This window comes from Xiphophorus hellerii, chromosome 18, assembly GCF_003331165.1.
Source record: "Xiphophorus hellerii strain 12219 chromosome 18, Xiphophorus_hellerii-4.1, whole genome shotgun sequence".
In the NCBI taxonomy this organism is placed as follows: Eukaryota; Metazoa; Chordata; class Actinopteri; order Cyprinodontiformes; family Poeciliidae; genus Xiphophorus; species Xiphophorus hellerii.
The window spans coordinates 33,687,510-33,708,979 of record NC_045689.1 but is presented as its reverse complement, the minus strand read 5'-3'; the positions used below and the strand labels follow the sequence as shown (position 1 = coordinate 33,708,979).

Below are 21,470 nucleotides of genomic sequence, written 5' to 3'. Positions count from 1 at the left end.
CCTCACCATGATGTAACTGACCTACAAATCCGACCTTTGAAGGATGCTGCCTCTGAATTCGGACACGGCTAAAGAATATCAACTGACTATAAAATCAAAAGTGTATTCAGGTAAACAGCAGGTGGTGCTAGAGTACCTGTCCTCTTTTTCCTGGACAAAGTACTGTCGTGAGAACTGGCATAGGGTTGTGAGATCTTTCCAGGTACACACAGAAAACAGAGCATAAAGGCCTGAGGGAAATGAGTAATCTATGAGTTGATTTAAGTATAATCATAAATGAATATATATATGTGCACATTTAAACACTGAATGATTTTCTGACATATATTCTTGTATTTTAATCTGTAAGGCTGAGAAAAACAGGATGATTATGGTTGATAATTATGTATGAGATTTACAGCCATGTTTGATAAGTAATAATGGATTATAGGGATGTGCTGATTTAAATGTGTTGACTCAAAGTTATGATGAATGTAAAGGATAAGATGATTGTGTTAAACTGAATTAGAATGAATTAACAGAAAACAGATGGATCTCAGGCTGTGTCGGGCGAGCTGAGCAGAAGCAGAGACTCAAGGGACTTGCAAGGAAGCAGATGGCCTTGCAGAGAAGGGGAAGTTCACATGAGGTTAGCGCTGTGAGTCATGTACGGGCTGACGGTTGGGAGAGGTTGGGACTTTCCACCGACTCATCGAACATGCGAAAAGTCACGTACGCCAGCCATCTCCCCCCATACACAACCATGGGCTGAGATAGTATAAAAGACGGCAGAAAGAGGAAGGGAGCGCTCTTAGTCCGTGGCGCCGGAGACGAATCAACTTGAGGACGCAGAGGAAACATCAGCAGAGGACCGCACCCTGGAGCTACGGGGAAGTTGAGACTTCGCACCGCCAAGAAGGGACAAGATCCATCAGCCCCCAGCCCTGGCTCCTGATTCTACCGCCGACTCTGCCTCAACCCAACGATCTCAAACCAACCGTAACAGACTTGGAGAAAAGACAAAGATCCCTGGAGGGATGAAGAATTGGATGTTCGAAGGACAAGGACCAATTCTGCTTTGCTTCCATTCTAAAGAGGATTTTTCTACACAAAGATAAAGATTCTGAACCAAGGAATTAAAGACTTCTGTTGCCAAGATCAACTGCCATCTGGGTATGAGTCGAACTGCTCCCCAAAAGCCTCTCTCAGTTTATTAGTGACACAGGTCAGGGAAGGAAGTTAGGATAATATGTTTGGGTTATGTTGATTTTATTATTTTGTTTTAGTATTGTAATCTTTAATAATTAATCTGTATGTCACTTAACCCTGCTAAAGCTTGCTTAATAAATATATCTTTGTAAAATTTTATAGAGGTTGGTGGACATTGAAATTAATTGAGTCATTGATTATTTTAGTTTCTCCAAATAAAGTAAAATCAGTGTACATGATTCCAGTAATGTGGTGGCTTCGGACTTTCCTTTAGTGAGAGTAAAAATAACGACCCTGGGACTTGAATCTAAGTCACTAAATCTAATCTAGCCGTTTCCAAGTGCAGGTTATTTAAGAGAGAGGGCTACCGTTAACAGAAGTGGTTATTGGGACTACGCAGCTGTGAGGGCTACTCAGTTGACTGTTCCTTAACTGTAGAGGGTCGTAACTTCTGGATCGAAGGTAGTTAGAGCTAGACGAGTCTCTCTCGCCACCGGTTTAAACAGATTATCTCTCATAGACCTCCTGTAGGGTAAGACCCAGGTCTTAGAGATATTCCGGACCTGTTAGACAGAGAACTGGTCAGTAGTCAGCTCAGAGGAGTTGTGAGGAGTGGGCGGGGCTGACTATTGCTAAATTAACAGACAGTACCCATCTGAAATGTTTTAATTTACATTTTTCTTAACTGTGAACAGAGTGTGGCAAAGGTAGCATTTCTGGATTCATTCAAATGTACTGTATGTTACGGATCTCTCTTATTATACCTGATTATTTCATAGACATTGATGTGTCATTGCTATACTTTGTTCTGTTGTTGCCAATTTGATTTTTGTCCTTCAACCAACTGAAGCTGGCAAAAAAAATCAAACATTCAGTTTTCTTTCTTTTCTACTTTTTCAGATCTGGAAAGTGGTCAAAGAAAAGTCCTGAATGTCTCAGAATGCATAGCAACCCTGTGACAAACAGTAAAATGTCTATAGAAGTATTTCAGTGCCTGCATGTGGTTTACAGAGACTTACGGCAGTTGGCTTCGTCGGAGCTGTCCTCACAGTGTGGGTGTCCGTCACAGCGCAGCCACTCCTGGATGCAGTGGGGGGGGCGGTGACACTGGAACTGATGCTGAGTGCAGCGTCCAGGGGATAAAGGAGGGGCCGGGGCCATGGAGCTATTAGCTGCTGTCAGAGGAATAAGAAGCAGTGAATGTTTCAGATTACATGTTTGTATTCAAAGGGAGCACAACCAGGACTGAACCACATAATACGGCGGCCCCAGTCGCTTGGCAACACACTAGCAATCTATGAAGCTTCTTTGACATAAATGTGTCTCTAACACAAAAAAAACACTTTCTTTTTTTTTGCTCCCTGTTTGGTTGTCTTCTCCTGTGCTTTCAAGACAAAAAAGAAAAGCGAAATGGGGACAGATTATTTGTTGTTCAGGAACTGAGAAGTCAGAGTTTAAGCAGAAGTTTACTTTTTAGAATAAGCTAACTTTTTTCTAACATCAACCATCTGTCCTACATTCGTACCTTTACTGTGCTTTAACAGAAAGTTTAAACCTTTACAAAGCACCTGCAGAACCTAATGGTTTCTCCAGCAAGTTTCTTTTCATTTCTTTTACTGTCCAAATCAGATTACAGAATACTGGTGAGATATAGTGTGACACTTATTAAATACTGGAAGAGCTGCTAAAGCCACATGGATTAAATCTCTCATTTGTCTTTCTATATACAGCAGAAACATGTGCAGTGCAGTGAATTTAACTGATCATGTAGGGCCAATCTAACTTTGTATGAAGCCTTGAGCAGAATTGGATGTATGGGCCCTCCTGCTGCTAAGAACATCAGCACTACTAACAGCGTTTCACCATGGATTTAGAGAAATGTGGGGGAGGGAAGGTGGTTTCATTGGCCAACCTAAAAAGAAATCAGTGATAATTGTAGCTGACTGAGATATGTTTGTGAACAAACAGAGCTCAAACTCAAAGATTAAACTCACAGCATCAGACTGCAGCTATGGTAACAAAACAATCTAAAAAGATTGTTCTTTGAACTTTTACAAAGTAAACTTGCCAGCTCTTTAACAGCACTGCTATTCTGAATGAACAAATGTTAAATTTCTATATCTGTGGTCTGTGTTAAAATGTTAGCATTTATGGAGTTCTGAAGGCCTGATGGCTTTAAGTAGCTGCTGGCTTAATTTGGACGTATCAGAGGTGCAAGTAGTTGATATTTATTTTAATTGTTTTTTTTGTTTATTTGTTGTTTCTAAGACTCTATGGTTGTGGATTTAAATAGCATCTCACTGACAATGTCTTCCCACAACATTTATAATAACCCAGTAATATTTTTACATTTCCTGTTAACATCTTTTAATACATAATCAGAGTGGGCCGCTGCTGGGCCGCCTTGGTTACCTGACCACCGGACTTAGCAAGTTTTCTGGGGGAAACCCTGGTGACAGTTCGAACAAATATGTAAAAAACATATTTTTTAATGAAAGTTACAAACTACAACTTAAAATATTTTAACATATTTATAACTTTGAGAAATATTTAGCATTAAAAGTTTTTGTGTACACCTTTTTAAATCACATAGGAGGTTTTCTAATGTTTGAATTTTATAATAATGGCTGGAAATTATATTAGATTTTAGGGTAAAGGAGTTATGATTAAAAACGTGTATTAGATTAAATATCTTAAATTTTTTTTCTCATGACTATTCCAGCTTTCCGAGTTCCAGTTAGTGTCCTTTGGTGGTCCCGTTCTGATCCAAAAGACGTCCTGAACTGAAGCAGAGGACTCCAACCTGTGGGACATCCAAGCTCATCAGTGCCATCAGGACAGTCGGCGTAGCCATCGCAGACCCAGGTGTTGATGATGCAGGCTCCGGAGCCACACTGAAAACGGTTGGGCGCACATGTGACGGGACCAAATGTGACAGCATGGGGAGTAACGCCCCCTGATGGTGAGAAATCAAAGTAAATCAGTGAATAAGCAAAGGAAAATTCATAGGTATTCAAGTTTTACCCTCTTCTGCAGCTGGTTGTACCTGTACATTGTGCCTCATCTGACCAATCACCACAGTCATTCTCTCCATCACATTTCCACCAGGTAGGGATGCAGCGCCCATTTCCGCATTCAAACTGGAAGTATCTGGAGCAGCCTGGCACCTCAGGAGTGTGAGCTGGAACGTTGAGAGTTAGTGTAGGTGCTGGTTTGGGACGGGCGATTACTTTTAATCTGGATCTGCCTGGATCGATAGTGATCTGCAGTGCAGTGATTTCCTCACCACAGTTGGCTTCATCAGAATAATCCCCACAGTCGTCCATGCCATCACATTTCCACTCCAGGCTCACACACACTTCGTTGGCACACTGAAATGTGTAGGCATCACACACTTTGCCAAACTCGGATGGTGTAGCTAAAAAAACAACACATGCTCAAATTTTATGAAATTTGAAAGGGAGGAAACAGAAATATTATTTTTTCTCATCTTTTGTTGAGGAGGCAAAAAACAAAAAAATTAAGAAAGAGGTGCAACTACTAAGACAGGTTCTGCAGGTTTCACCGACTGAAATTTAAGATGTTCAAAGATAATTTTAAGACAATTATGAATAACATTTAAGACTTATATCACGACATAGGTGTACTATATATACAGTATATAAAATATACACACACAGTGTACCACAAAAGTGAGTACACCCCTCACATTTCTGCATATATTTAAGTATATATTTTCATGGGACAACACTGACAAAATGACACTTTGACACAATGAAAAGTAGCCTGTGTGCAGGAGCTTATATAACAGTGTAAATTTATTCTTCCCTCAAAATAACTTATATACAGTCATTAATGTCTAAACCACCGGCAACAAAAGTGAATACACCCCTAAGAGGCTACACCCCTAAATGTCCAAATTGAGCACTGCTTGTCATTTTCCCTCCAAAATGTCTGTCACGAATTGCGGTTAGAGGTGGTGAGGCAGACGCAGCAGACCCAGGTTGTAGAGAATGAATGATGAATTTAATGAAGATGACAGAGATACAAAAGTCCAAAGTCCAGGCAGCACACTGGGAGTACTAGGAGGGGATGAGGAGTCACACGGAGGTGACGAAAGCCCACTTAGTGGGCCGGAGAACCAACTTACTGGGGGGAGAACCCACTTACTGTGGCAGAGAACCCACTTACTGGGGCGGGCCATGCCACCAGCCATGCCGCCTGTCGGCCAGGTGCCAGCCTGGCCACCTGGAACCCCATGACCATGAGGACAGTGGCTAGAGGCGAGGAGGCAGCGGTGGCTGAAGACGGGCTGGCAGCAGCTGCTGGATGTGGTGCTGGTGACGTGACTGGAGCTGTGGCGAGCACTGGAGACGTGACTGGAGCTGTGACGGGTGCTAGAGACATGACTAGAGCTGTGGCGGGTGCTGGAGAGGTGACTGGAGCTGTGGCGGGTGCTGGAGATGTGACCTGAGCTGTGAAGGGCATTGAAGATGAAGGAGAGGCTGGAGCTGGGGTGGAAAAATGGGATATCTGGCTTAGGAGGCCATGACAGCTAGAGCTGTCTGGCTTTCCCACTTTGCCTTCTCCTGCTGCAGCTCCACCAACCCCAGGGACGAGAGATGGGCGGACCAGCCCTCCAGCACCAAGAGGAGTCTTGATGGCAACCCCAAGGCGTCTAAGGGCGAAGTATGGTTCTGCCACAATCTCCACATAGTCTTTAATTGTGGATTTTAATTCATTCCAGTGAGCAGGCTCCATGTTGATGTTTTTTTTCTTTAGCGTACCTCACCGTAGTCACTTTTGGTTGAGTCCTTCTGTCATGAATTGCGGTTAGAGGTGGTGAGGCAGACGCAGCGAACCCAGTTTTATAGAGGATGAATGATGAATTTAATGAAGATGACAGAGATACAAAAGTCCACAGTCCAGGCAGCACAGAATGAGCGGAAGGCTAAAAGTTCAAAACTGGCAGAAAATGGTAACAAAATAACTGACGACAGACTTGACAGTGGACAAGATGAGGACTCGACAAGGAACAAGGAACACAGGTGGGATTAAATACACAGAGGGTAATCAGGGAAACGAGACACAGCTGGGAACAAAACAAGGGGTAGACAGGACAACATGGAGACTCAATAGACACAAAAACCTAAATGAATACACAGAAAAACTCAAATCCTCAAAATGTCATGTGACTAGTTAGTGTTACTAGGCCTAACGTGTGCATAGGGAGCTATGTTAGATTTTGTAGTACAGCTCTCACACTCTCTCTGACAGTTCCAACATGGCACTTCATGACAAAGAACTCTCTGAGGATCTTAAAAGATTAATTGTTGTGCTACACGAAGATGGCCAAGGCTACAAGAGGATTGCTAACACCCTGAAAATGAGCTGCAGCACAGTGGCCAAGATCATCCAGCATTTTGTCAGTGTTGCCCCATGAAAAGATATTCTTAAATATCCGCAGAAATGTGAGGGGTGTACTCACTTTTATGATACAGTGTACAGGTCCTTCTCAAAATATTAGCATATTGTGATAAAGTTCATTATTTTCCATAATGTAATGATAAAAATTGAACATTCATATATTTTAGATTCATTGCACACTAACTGAAATATTTCAGTTCTTTTATTGTCTTAACACGGATGATTTTGGCATACAGCTCATGAAAACCCAAAATTCCTATCTCACAAAATTAAAATATTTCATCCGACCAATAAAAGAAAAGTGTTTTTAATACAAAAAAAGTCAACCTTCAAATAATTATGTACAGTTATGCACTCAATACTTGGTCGGGAATCCTTTTGCAGAAAAAACTGCTTCAATGCGGCGTGGCATGGAGGCAATCAGCCTGTGGCACTGCTGAGGTGTTATGGAGGACCAGGATGCTTCGATAGCGGCCTTTAGCTCATCCAGAGTGTTGGGTGTTGCGTCTGTCAACTTTCCCTTCACAATTGCCCACAGATTCTCTATGGGGTTCAGGTCAGGAGAGTTGGCAGGCCAATTGAGCACAGTGATACCATGGTCAGTAAACCATTTACCAGTGATTTTGGCACTGTGAGCAGGTGCCAGGTCATGCTGAAAAATGAAATCTTCATCTCCATAAAGCTTTTCAGCAGATGGAAGCATGAAGTGCTCCAAAATCTCCTGATAGATAGCTGCATTGACACTGCCCTTGATAAAACACAGTGGACCAACACCAGCAGCTGACATGGCACCCCAGACCATCACTGACTGTGGGTACTTGACACTGGACATCTGACATTTCCTTCTCCCCAGTCTTCCTCCAGACTCTGGCACCTTGATTTCCGAATGACATGCAAAATTTGCTTTCATCCGAAAAAAGTACTTTGGACCACTGAGCAACAGTCCAGTGCTGCTTCTCTGTAGCCCAGGTCAGGCGCCTCTGCCGCTGTTTCTGGTTTAAAAGTGGCTTGACCTGGGGAATGCGGCACCTGTAGTCCATTTCCTGCACACGCCTGTGCACGGTGGCTCTGGATGTTTCTACTCCAGACTCAGTCCACTGCTTCCGCAGGTGACCCAAGGTCTGGAATCGGCCCTTCTCCACAATCTTCCTCAGGGTCTGGTCACCTCTTCTCGTTGTGCAGCGTTTTCTGCCACACTTTTTCCTTCCCACAGACTTCCCACTGAGGTGCCTTGATACAGCACTCTGGGAACAGCCTATTTGTTCAGAAATATCTTTGTGTCATACCCTCTTGCTTGAGGGTGTCAATGATGGCCTTCTGGACAGCAGTCAGGTCGGCAGTCTTACCCATGATTGGGGTTTTGAGTGATGAACCAGGCTGGGAGTTTTAAAGGCCTCAGGAATCTTTTGCAGGTGTTTAGAGTTCATTCGTTGCTTCAGATGATTAGGTTCATAGCTCGTTTAGAGACCCCTTTCATGATATGCTAATTTTGTGAGATAGGAATTTTGGGCTTTCATGAGCTGTATGCCAAAATCATCTGTATTAAGACAATAAAAGACCTGAAATATTTCAGTTAGTGTGCAATGAATCTAAAATATATGAATGTTCAATTTTTATCATTACATTATGGAAAATAATGAACTTTATCACAATATGCTAATATTTTGAGAAGGACCTGTATATACATATACATTTTTCGTTTTTCTTCTCAGGGGACCAAAACTGTGAAATTGGGCATATCTCTTCTTCCTCAGCCTTGCTTTTGAAATGTAAAAATGAAATGAATTTTTATTATTATTATTTTTAATTATCCAGCAAGAACAGAACATTGTTCATTGTTCACTAGCAGTAAATATTATGCTAGTATCAGTATTGAACCAAAGAAAGCAAGGTAGTTGAAAGCATTTAAAATCATGATGCTTTTGATGGGTCAGATAGACTCAAGAAATTGTAACAGCAGCTGCGTAGGAGGGGCCCAATTTAATTTTTGGTTAAGGGGCCCAAGATTCTTGGCGGCACCTCTGTGCATAACATACATTCACGCATGCACCTAAGTGTATGTATGTACACAACCTGAATAAGAATATGGATATTTAAAACTACACAAGTAGACTGACAGTGGTTGGAACACTGTCAGTAGTTTTAACCCCTGACAGTGGTTCGAACTACAAGGAATTAGTGAGGCCACCAGGCTGGGGGTGCAGGTACATTCACAACAGAATTAGTTCCTGTGTGATTTTCAAGCTTGAGGGAGGGCATCTACTTTCTCAAAATAAGATAGTAGAGGGACCCAAGTTTTATAAAAGTTTTGGATTGATCCTCTAAAGCAAAATTTGATCTTCTCTAGCTTAAAGAACACAGTCAGGTCTTTCAACCAAAGAAAAGCCTTGGGTGGGTGTTCTGATTTCTACACTAAGATTCTTCTCCAGTCTTGGCGAGTTGAAAGAGTTAGTATGTTTTTAAAATCATGTGTTATTAATATACAACTGGGTACTCCAAATATTGCCAATTCAGCACTGGGTTGGACGTCTGTTCCAAAAGCTTCAGATAAGATCCGAAATATCGTAGACCAGAAGTTGCACAGTCTGTTACAGGACCAGAACATGTGAGTAAAATCTGCCTGTTTGACATGTATAACATGACTGTAGAATATATCCTTGAAAATCTGGCCTAATGAATTCTTGAATTGAATTAGTCCAAGTTGAGCACATGAAGTTGACCCGTTTACTCTACGTAATCCGTGATTAAGTCTCAGAGATGTTTATTCCAAGTACTTCTGACCATTCTGCTCTGATCTCATTGAGCTTTTCTGTATTGAGATGAGATCTCTATATTGTGTGGGAATTTGCTAAATGATCTCCACTCCTCCCTTTGGAAGTAAATTGGGAAAGCAAGGACTGATGTTACAAACAAAATTTTTAATCTGGAAATAGTGGAGGAGGGTGGAACGCTGTAAATTAAATTTAGACATGATGGCATCAAAGGTAGCGAAAATTTCATATATATAAAGATCACTACATTGCTATTGGGCAAAGACAGGACCTAATATGGCTGGCAGGAAAACATGGTTATCACATGTGGGACTATAGATAAAGAAGTTTGTCATATTGCAGTGTTGTCTAAATTGTGGACAGATTTGTGGAGATTACAACTGTGTAGGAAGAATAATGCTTAGAGAAGAGAGGAAGCTTTGAGATAACTAAAACAAGGGATGAGATGGTTTACATCAGTGGTTCCCAAAGTCGGTCCTCAAGGGCCGGGATAATGCATGTTTTAGTTCTCTCCCTGGTGATAGTAACAACCTTTTCAGCAGGTCAAAGTTCTTTTTAGGCCTTCTAATGAGGCATCATTTGATCCAGGTGTGTTAAACAAGGGAGAGAACTAAAAGATGCAGAATGCCGACCCTCGAGGACCAACTTTGGACACCACTGGTTTACATGCATTCAGTTGTAATTGGCACCAGTCATCATCTGGTTGGTGAAGCAAATGGGCTACTGTTTGTAGGTTGCTGCCCAGTAGTAATACATCAGGTTGGGTAAAGCTATACCCTTCTGTTCTTTGTGTCTCTGAAGGAACTGTTTACTGATTATGGTGTGTTTATTACTCCACATTAACAAGGACAGCTGTTCAATCAATTGGCTAATTTGCTACATGCTACTTTGCCATCTAGGGATAAATTTAGGACACTGCATTCTGGAAGTCATGTATGAGATTATTAAGGAGAGGAGTGACATTTTTTTCCAACAGATCAGAAGATGAACAGGTCACATTGATTCTCAAATATTTAAATCCTGTTCTAGAGAGAGGGAACAGCAAGACAGTTTCTGTAATTTGGAGCCCGGTGTTATTTACTGGAAAACATTCACTCTTTAGGAAGTTCTACTTGTATCATGAAAATTTACCAAAACGGTCTAGCAAATTCATAATGCTGAAGATACAAAATGCTGGGTTAGAGATATAGAACAATAAGTTGTCTGTGTATAAGTACAGTCAATGTTCTAGCTGTTTTCTATAAATTCCATTAAAGCTTTGTGAAGTCTTATGATAACTGAAAAGTGGCTTGATAGCTAAAGCGAAGAGAAGTGGGCTGAGAGGACCACCCTGCCCCTGGATAAAGAGAAGGGGCTGTTCTCTCCTATCTTAGTGGAAAAATAGCATGGCTATCTCTGGACTGCTCTACAGCCTCTCACATATTCTGTATTTTTGTTGCCATCACATGAAAGGTCAGCTTGCTTTGCATTTCCACAGTCACAACCCAGTGGTATTCCTGGCTTTTAGACTTTGACAGGTGAACGGTCTGAACATGAATCATTAACAATACATTTAGAGTCTGTTGCTCACCACATCCAGCATACGCAGCCTCCTCATCAGAGCCGTCCTCACAGTGCTTAATACCGTCACACACCAGAGACTGAAACAGGCACTGGGCACGGTTCTTGCAAACAAACTCCATGTACCGAGTACAAAGGGGATCTGTGGGGGAAACACAAGGAACATTTAGGTCAGGAAGAATGAGCTTCCATCTTACCGCCATGTTCCTTTCCTATCGGATCAAGTATCTCTGATTTATTTATTAACCGTTTACTTTAGCCTAATCTGTTTAAAGCTGTTTATTTAGTGCAGGAGGGCAGGAACATCTATCAGTCACATCGTTTCTGTCAAACGTCAGACTATGACAGAAACACTCACCACAGTTGAGCTCATCAGCACCGTCAGGACAGTCGTGGTTCCCGTTGCAGTGAGCCTTGGCTGGCAGGCAGGTGTCATTGGAGCACAGGAAACCTTTACACTGGGTACCCTCTAACGACAACACAATTGAAATGTATTATTCATTATTTCAAGAACAGGACACTCTCCTTTGGGGACAGTTGGGACAACAAACCAAGCACTGAACAGAGTGAAGGGTGACTTCACAGCCACATTTGCGGACACTTTGGAGCATGTCTGGTATAGGGGCGCATGGTGTGAAATTTCTGCAGTCATCTAAATCAGACGGGACAAGAAATCCACTCGTTCCAAGTCTTGCTGACTTTTGATCAATTGGAAAAATGTTCCCTGATTTCAAAACTTCGACTAAAGTGGCATCTTTAATTCCAGTTTCCAGTGTGGCAGCAAATCGATTCAGACTACAGATCCACATCAAAACACTGGGACATTTGCGCCTAGGCTTCATGTCAACCCCTGTGAGGAATTATGTTTCTTTAGAGAACTTTACATCTAGGTAAGAGTTTAAACCGTTAGCTCTGGTTGCGCAGCTCAATGTGAACTGCAGGAATAACTTGTAGTCGCACTTTCAGAGGTGCGCATTGAACAAGTGGTGAGAATGATTTATCTTTGTGAACAAAGAATTATATATGGCGTTCATTGATACATCTCAAAGCGCTGCCCAGCGTGTGGCTCTGTCTTCCCAGCGCTAATCACTCATCATGCAGGTGCAGCCCGGTGAGGAGCTTTCATGCTCTCCTTGTAGTCATGCATCGCGCTTGTTTTTATATTATTTTATTTTTATGTTTAGAATTATTTTTCCGGTTACACGATGCATCAAACCATATCAAATGCCTTGTCTACTTAGGTAGCCAGAGTTAATGTGCGTCCCTTAAAGTTGGGCAACCACAACAGTTTCTGTGTATTTAAAAACTCAACAGACATGAAATGGAAGAGCTACTAAAGCCACATTAGCAGCATTGAATCCAATCTCCCGTTTGTTGCGCATCTCTGCGCTCAGTGCAGCGGATTTAACAAAACAATCTAACTATGAATATTGTTGAACTTTTGAATATTGAACTTTTACAAAGTAAACTTGCCAGCTCCTTATAATCTTAAATTTAAATGTTAAACAATTTAAAATATTTTAATTTATGTATGCTGAAGCTATTAAATCAAATTTAGCAGCAATGATAATCTCAATAAATAAATGTTACATTTATATATCTGTGGTCTGTGTTAAAATATTAGCATTTATGGCAGGGGTGCCCAAGGTCAGACCTCAAGGGCTGACATCCTGCATATTTTAGTTCTCTCCCTGCTGGTAATTACAACCTTTTCAACATGTCAATGTTCTTCTTAGACCTTCTAATGAGCCATTATTTGATCCAGGTGCATTCAACCAGAGCAAGAACTAAAACATTCAGGATGCCGGCCCTCGAGGACCGACTTTGGGCACCACCGATTTATGGGGCCACTGGCTTAATTTGGATTAAACAGAAGTGCAAATAACTGATATTAATTTTAATGGTCTTTTTTATTTTGTTGTTTTTTAGACTAGTTGTGGGTTTAGATAGCATTTCACTGGTGATGTTTTCCCATAACATATATACTTACCCAGCAATATTTTTACATTTCCTGCCAACATCTTTTAATACAAAAACATGGTGGACCGCCTTGGTGCCTCGACCACCGAGGCGGTCCACCATTTCTGAGGGAAACCCTTTTGTATGTCAGGCCACTGCAGGTGAATCTTCCACAATATAAGTGTGAACATTTAATTTCTTTGTGCATACGTACTGGGACTACAGTCAGGGGTTTTTGTCACTGTGGAAGAAAAGTTATTTTAAATAAGTGAATTTAAACATAAGAATTTGTCTTCCATCCATCCATCCATCCATCCATAAAGATATAAGCCAAAATGTTATGTTTCAAGCATCTCAAGGACAACATAAAAATGAATTTGGGAGACTGATTGACATTGTTATTCAGAAGCTGACTGCAGGACTTCTTTAGGTCAGACAGCCAGACCACCTAACTCACTAATACTGCCTTGCTAGACTGGTGTCAACTAGAAAGGGCAGAACAGCCAAGGAGGACAATATGTTGAGCCATAAGCAGATGTCTTTGAAAACTACTTCTTTTGCTTTACATTGGTCTATGTATTACTATAGAAAGATTTACCAAAAGCTCTAAATAATTAATATGCGAGATTGCGTTAGCAGCAATAAGAGCATCTCTTTTCGGTTTCATATTAAAACAATGAGAACATTTTAAACATTTAGTTTTATTTCTGAAACTGTGATATTTTTACTTTATACCAACCAGCCGACACTAAACAGAATGGATGCTTCTCCCACCTCCTTTTATTAAAATCTTGTTAACACAGTGAATTGGCCCCTAGCAGAGCTTAATCCTGCAGGCTAAAATATACACAAGAGCATGACCAGGAAAGAAAAAGTTCCCTTTTGGTATGGGTGCACCGATTGGATTTTCTGGCCAAGTCCATTTTCTTTCTTTTTGTAACTGTCAAGGCCACAATGCACCTTCAATATTCTAGCCTTATTTAATTGAAAAACATTGAATAATACCTGTGAAGTAACACAAGTTTGTTTAACTACACATGATGCAGAGTTCTCAAATATAAAAAAATAGCACTGATGTCCCGTCTACTAAATTACAAGAACCACTTGTTTTGTTCTTTCATTTTACACATTTTAAATCCAAATAAATCTCACTGGTAGCTACAATTACAGTACGATTGATGATTTTTCACGTTGCCAATGTCTCCAATGCCACAGAAAAAGGTTGTTAGTATTGTAACTTTTTGCATTTTTGGAAATAAGTTGCGTCAGACTGAAGGTCGGAAGGGTCTGAAAAGATGCAAGTATTGACTGATCAACTAAAATTTTGGAAAATCGGGTGGGCGATCAATCATCCTACTTTGTTTACATCAGATAAGATTGTTTATTCTGCTACGAGAAACAAAGTTGAACTATTTAAACATGAAAATACAGTTTTTTGCTTTGAAATATTTTTCCTACAATCTTTTACTCACACAAATGACACATAGAATCAGCCTGTGTATGTCAGTTTGCACGCGAGTTTCTGTCCAACAGTGACAGAAATTCAGCTTAAGAACTCCAGCCCTGCTCTAATATTTGATAAGCACCTGCTATGTGCTTCGGGCACATTAGACCGTATTTTCCGGACTACAGAGGGCACCTCACAATAAGACGCACCCACAAAGTTTTTTTTAAAAACTGGAAACGTACATATATAAGCTGCATCAGGCTATAAGCCACAGGTATCTCCGCTGCTCTAGGTTTTCCACAAGGATGAAGCAGAGGGCTGCGTCCTTAATAAATCTGCTATTAAGGATGCAGCCCAGCTGTGAAGATTTGAGTTTTTCTGTGTATTCATTCAGGTTCCTGTGCTCAATTGAGACTCTGTGTTGTCCTCTCTACCCCTTGATTGTTACCAGCTGTGTCTTGTTTCCCCTGATTACCTCCTTGTGTATTTAATCCCACCTGTGTTCCTTGTTGGGTCCTCGTCAAGTCTGTCGTCAGTTGTCTATTGAGTCTTACCAGTTGCTACTAGTAATGGCCAAATGAAGCCTCATGAAGCAATGAAGCTTCCCAGCCCATTGCTTTGCCCAAAGGTTCATTACTTGGTGGTTCATTCATTTCTCACTAGTGACATCTGCTGTTGAAACTGTGGCAGCCTTGTCACTCAGATAGTCATACTTAAAGAAAATTAGTAAATGCAATATTGTCAAAGTTTTTGTCAAACTCATGTTCAGTAACAGGAGAGTCAATTAAATCATATTTATCTTTTTTAGTTATTAAAATTATTTGTAGCCAATCCTGGTATATGTTGACTGTCAGTGGCTGTTTTCTTTTGTCATCGACTGATTTGACAATAGACATTTGTTTTAGTGTATTCAGAGTGCAGTCCTTTTTATGAAGCAGAGTTGCACGCTAAACCTTGCCTCCTACTTGTAAGTTATAAATCATCTTTCTTCATGTTTAAATTTTGGGTAACTCTAACTAAAAATATTTTCATGTCTGAGTATGTAAAGAAGCATTGTAGGTCATTTCAAGACATTTTTTTTGTAATTTCTCTCTCCATCCAGGGAGGAGGGCAGGCCAGCCACTTCCTCCCCCTCACGGTCTGAGTGGAGGAGGGAGGTGGTTGGTCGGAGCGAGGGCCGTCAGGCTTCCTCTGCAGTGGGGGTTCCCATGGCTTCCTGTGGGCTTTCTGTGGGGCCTGTGCAGCTCCCTGCGTCTTCAGAAACTTAGGGATTTTGAAGGAGGAAGGGAAACGAGCTGCCGCTTGAGCAAAGGTCTTTCGCTGGGTGCTCGGGGCTGTGGTGCTGGTGGCAAATGTACGCCTGGGCAGACACAATTTCAGTGCTTCATCATCCCGTTTCTTTTCCTCCCATCTTTTTTGCATGGAGGTGACTGCTGCACCGAACAGCCCCTCAGGAGTGATGGCGGTGTCCAGGTGGTCCTCCTTCTCCTTAGTGGAGAGTGTGGTGGCCTTCTCCTGCAGAACCATGAGACCCATGGTCCTCCACAGGGCTTGGATCACCACCTTGTGGAGTTGCAGGCAGTGATCCGTAATGATACACACCTCCTCCCATAGTGCAGCGTCTGGCAAAGTGGTCATCTGTTCCTCGAGTACTTCCTGGTAAGCCATCAGCAGAGATGAGGCGTTCAAGGCCCAAACTGAGAGCGCTTCTGCCCAGTAAGATTTATCCGTCTTACTGAAAGCGGTCGGCTCTGGAAGGGAGAGTGGGAGCTCCAGCTGACATGGAAGTCTTCGGGTGCAGATGAGCTGCAACCGCCGGCTCGACCGGGGGTAACTGACGGAGACCGCACTTCTCCATACCAGCTCCGGAAAAACTGGCAGAAGTTGTCTGCCAGTTTGGCAACATGTGTGGACAGTTTAGCTTAGCTCAGAATAATGTCAGTACTTCCACGAGAGCTGGATGGAACTTCTACTCGTTGCGAGAGAAGAGGTTTTGAATCAAATGTCTGCTCAGCATCAGCCCTATTTATAGGGGGAGGGTTCCTGCCCTCTCTGACACTGACAGGCTTATCTTCAGCCAATCCAGGCTGGTGTAATGTAATAGGAGCTTCTGATGAGGTTAGGCCAAGGGCGTTCCCATTGTGAGACACAAAACGGATGCTATGAAAGAGAACCGGATTTTCTCAATATTTTTTGGTAGCAAAATAACCGCCACAGTCGTTTTTGTCTTCTACTGACTGCTGCTGAACACCGTCACAGTCAAGCGGCTAAGCAGGAACGAACCATTTTATGCAGATCCAGGGGAGGGTTCAGTGCAAATATGGATGTGTGCTTTTTGGTCTGGGAGTGGTAACATTTACTTACTACTGATGAAAACAATTTTAGAAAACACAATATTATTAATTTTGTAATTGACAGGGCCCCATTTTATTTAATTTCTATGAAGAAAAAAAAATTGTAGAGGACCCCCTGTTGATCAGGGGCCCTTGGAATTGTCCTAACATTTCCCCCCTATACCTGCTGAAGAGACACAATGAACAGTGGCTATTGGCCTCACCACAGAGCAGTCTCAACTCACCACAATACTGAGGATCTTCATCCGAGTTGTCCTGACAGTCATCATCTCCATCACACTTCCAACGCAGTGGTATACAGTGACCTGTGTGACACTGGAAGCTGCTTGGTTCACACGTATGGTGACCCACTAGGTACAAACAAAAAATAAGCAAATGCAGGAAGAAGCAAGTGAAACAAATTTGTCACAAGTGATATCCTGAAAGGGGAGCCTCTTCTGTGTTAGACACAGCATGGATTATGGGTTCATGTCTATGAAATTTGCTAGATACAACTTTATAAACATTCTACATTTTGAATTACTTGTACAGTAGTTACTGAATATTCCATTAGTTTGTGTTCATTTGCCAACCTGTGCAGTTGGCTTCATCTGACCAGTCTCTGCAGTCGTTGTCCCCATCGCAGCGCCACACCTCACGGATGCAAATGCCTTGTGCACATGTGAACTCTCCGGGGCCGCACTGGTGAGACTCTGAAGAGTTGATTAAAAATTAGTGCATGAATGAGGAGAGTCTTTATTATGCTACATAGCATATGTGTTCACAAACTTAAGTCATTGGATTTCACTCAAAGCTAATAAGTAGTAACCCCCACCACCACACCCTTTTAGACAGTCTGTATGAACATTAGTGAAGGCTCTGTTGCCAAAAGGTAAAACCTATATGGGCACAATCAAAGCTAATAAGATTCTGGCAAAGATTTTACAGTTTTAGAACCTGTGGTAGAGAAAATGTTCTTGTAATGACTGATGTCTTTTCAAAGTTTACACAGACTGTCATCACAAAAGATTAGTTTGCTAGTACTGTTGCAGAGGCACTAGTGAAAGATTGGTTTCAACTTTTTGGGCCCCAAAGCAAGATTCATTCTGATTTTTGATCATTTTGAGAGTAATTTGGTTCATCAGTTCTGTAGGCTGTACAAAATTGACATAAGTCACACTACCCCTTGTCATCCTTAGGGGAATGGGCAGTGTGAGCATTTAACCGCAATTTACATGACTTGCTTCTTCCATCTGAATAGAAACGTAAGTAGACTCGCAAGCTGCAGAGGCGCTTTGATGGAGTGAAAGCCCGGCTTCGAGTCCTTAAAGTCCGGTATGGTATTTTGTATCCAGCTCATCTGATCATCACACACAATGACAAGCGACGGATCTTCAAGTCAGTGGAAGAAGCCAAGAAATACATCGATGGAATAAGCCCACAGACAGAAAATAACTCCAGGACATAGTGTGTGCCCATCGCTTCCCCTCAACAGTGGATACAAAAGGAACAAATTGCAGTGGACAATATTGTAAGTTGACAAACGTTTTGTAGATGTATGTGAAAGCATGAACACTGCTATTAATATTTCTTTATTATACCTTTGTATTGTTACCAAATCTAGCCTTAACTATTAATATTTTGGTCAAATTATTCTTTGTTCGGCCAGCCAACCCACATATTACCTTTGTTATGCGTGTGGACTTTTACGTTACCCACTTAGTGGATGCAACGTTTCATATAACCCGAGTTCAATGTTCAGAAGGGATTAACACCACATTTCGTTTGGGGAAATGTGTGGTGATTTGGGATGAAGGGCTCACTATGGGTACAGTTTTTTTGTTGACTTTACATGACTTGAATGTGAGAATAAGAAGAGGCCAACGCATTATATTTGTTTACATCTCCAAGTACATGATTTATGTCTGATTGTCCGGTAATCCATATATCCAGTTGGAATGTTAGAGGTCTGAACAAAATGGTCAAACTTAAACAAGTGATGGGCAGGATCAAACAGATGAAAACTACAATATGTTTTTTACAAGAGACACACTTGATTGAAAAGGATGTAAATAAAATTAGATCTAGGTGGCCGGGACAGGTATTCTCCTCTAGTTTTACAACTCAGGAGGAGTAGTAATAATGATTCACAAATCAATTCCATTTGAACTTAAAAATAAATATATTGACCCGGCAGGGAGATTTATCATTCTTAGTGGGACTATAATCTCTACATTGGTCAACTTTGTATGTCTATATGCCCCCAGTGGGGATGATCCTACCTTTTACCAAAATCTGTTTTTAACCATGTCAGCTTATAACGGTCCATTTATAATTGGTGGAGATTTCAATTGTGTTTTAAACTCTGCAATAGACCGTTCAAATAGTTCTGTCATATCCCACCAACAAGCCAGGAAAACTGTCGAGAAATATATGAAAGATCTTAATATAGTGGAGGTTTGGAGGCAACTTCATCCAAATAAGACAGAGTACTCATGCTTTTCAAGCACCTCCAAAACTTATTCACGAATAGATTATTTTCTGGTCTCCTCCGGTTTATTATCTACAGTTCAAAAATGTTGGTATGAAGCTATTCTACTTTCTGATCATGCCCCAGTTATTCTGTCAATAAAATTACCAAATTATTGCCGGTCTTCAATCCCATTTCGATTTCAAGCTAAATGGTTTAGATCCCAAGAATTTGAGGAATTTCTCGAAGAGAAAATAACTGAGTATTTCAATTTTAATACAACCCAAACCAGTGCATCAATAAAATGGGAAGCCTTTAAAGCCTACATAAGGGGGGAAATAATGAGTTATACTAGGCATAAATCAGGACTACATTTGAATAAATTAAAAAACATTGAAAAACAAATCAAAGAATTACAAGAGCAACTGTATCACTCTAATGACGCTGACAAATATAGGAGACTTCTTTTACTAAAATCGGAATATAATGAGCTCACTACCAACAAAATAGCAACTAATCTACTGTGCTTAAAACAATCATATTATGATCAGGGTGAGAAGGCAGGTAAACTCTTAGCTTGGAGGCCTAAAAAGTTACAGACGAATCGTGCCATAAATTCAATCAAATTAAATAATGGTGAAAATCTGGTAGATCCAAAAAGTATAAACGATGCATTTGCAAAATATTATGAAAACTTATATACTGTACATCCTAATATCTAGACAACACAAATAAACAGAAACAGTTTCTGGACCAACTACAATTTCCAACTCTGTCAGAAGAGAATAAGAACAATTTGGATGAAAAGCTGAGTATTGAAGAACTTAAAATGACCTTAAGTCGAATGAATTCGGGTAAGGCACCTGGCCCCGATGGCCTTCCAACTGAACTTTACAAGAAATTTCCAGATAAATTACTGCCCCCTCTACTCGAAGCGTTCAATGAAAAAGGCATCCTGCCTCCATCACCACGTTCGGCAACTATTTCTCTCTTGTTAAAGCCAGGTAAACCCCCAACAGAAATGGGTTCATATAGGCCCATTTCTTTAATGTCCTGTGACACAAAAATTCTATGCAAAGCTTTGGCTCGAAGGATTGAAACTCATATTCCTAATTTAATCTCGAATGACCAAAATGGATTTGTTATTGGGCGCCAAGCCTTTCACAATACCCGTCGATTGCTAAATATATTATATGCAAAACAGTTTGCTATGGACCACGCCTTTCTGTCATTAGATGCTGAGAAAGCTTTTGACAGGATCGAATGGAGCTATCCCTTTGACACTCTTAAGAGATTTGGCCTAGGAGAAAAATATTTAAAATGGATTCAATTACTATATACTGAGCCAGTTGCTAAGGTTGCAACAAACGGTCAACTTTCAACATTAGCCTCTGTAGATCGACGCGACAGGGATGCCCCCTATCCCCCCTCCTTTTCTTATTTGCCATTGAGCCGCTTGCCATGGCAATACGTAAATCCCCTGAAATCACCGGCATTCAAATTGGAGATGTGGAGCACCGGTTGTCTCTTTTTGCAGATGATATTGTTCTGTTTTTAGCTCATCTGAAAGAGTCTATTCAGGCTGTTGATAAAATTCTGAAGGAATTTGGTGAATTCTCAGGTTACAAAGTTAACCAAAAGAAAAGCTCCTTATTACTGCTTAACAGAAATAACCCCCCAATACAAACACAATTTGCTTATACCTATGAGGGCTTTACCTACCTAGGAATTAAGATTAACCCAGATCTAGAGAAAATAGTCTCTATAAACTACGATCCTTTAATGCAGAAAATATTAGATTCCCTAGATAGATGGAATGAGATGCCAATTTCAATGATATGTCGTATTAACGTCATTAAAATGCTCATTCTCCCGAAGTTCTTATACCTTTTTCAGTCCATCCCCTTACACATTCCAGCTTCCTTCTTTTCTTCGATAGATAAAGCCTTTACCAAATTTATATGGAACAATAAACGCCCCAGATTGCGAGTCTCTCTTCTTTATCTGCCCTATGAACGAGGTGGGCTTAGAGTACCAAACATTATGTTGTACTATTATGTAACACAGCTTTGTGCTGCTACTTGCTATTTTTCCACTGGTGACATACCCTCTTGGGTACAAATAGAGAACAACTTATTAACATTATCTTTGGCATCCTATCTTTACTCAGCAGATCTTAAACATCTATTAAAAAACACCAAAAATCCTTTTCTCAAAAACACAATATCAGTTTGGCACCACTCACATTCGGTTTTGGATGAGGTGTCCGAGCTCTCATGTCTATCCCCTATTTGGGGAAATAACAGATTCAAACC

The 21,470-nt window shown here is 41.0% G+C and overlaps 1 protein-coding gene across 6 annotated transcripts in view; it reads right to left on the bottom strand.

Moving 5' to 3' along the window:
- The window catches only part of sorl1 (sortilin-related receptor, L(DLR class) A repeats containing), a 177,394-nt gene that overhangs the window by 62,827 nt on the left and 93,097 nt on the right, over positions 1-21,470 (bottom strand). For 5 of the 6 annotated variants that reach the window (XM_032590816.1, XM_032590818.1, XM_032590814.1 and 2 more), the window contains exons 25-32: positions 17,279-17,398; positions 16,931-17,056; positions 11,305-11,415; positions 10,957-11,088; positions 4,475-4,606; positions 4,235-4,369; positions 3,992-4,144; positions 2,208-2,363 (exon numbers count right to left, since the gene is read on the bottom strand). In XM_032590816.1, coding sequence (XP_032446707.1) covers positions 2,208-2,363; positions 3,992-4,144; positions 4,235-4,369; positions 4,475-4,606; positions 10,957-11,088; positions 11,305-11,415; positions 16,931-17,056; positions 17,279-17,398 — 1,065 coding nt within the window. The remainder of the gene's footprint in view (positions 1-2,207; positions 2,364-3,991; positions 4,145-4,234; positions 4,370-4,474; positions 4,607-10,956; positions 11,089-11,304; positions 11,416-16,930; positions 17,057-17,278; positions 17,399-21,470) is intronic. The other variant, XM_032590813.1, reaches the window with a different exon arrangement.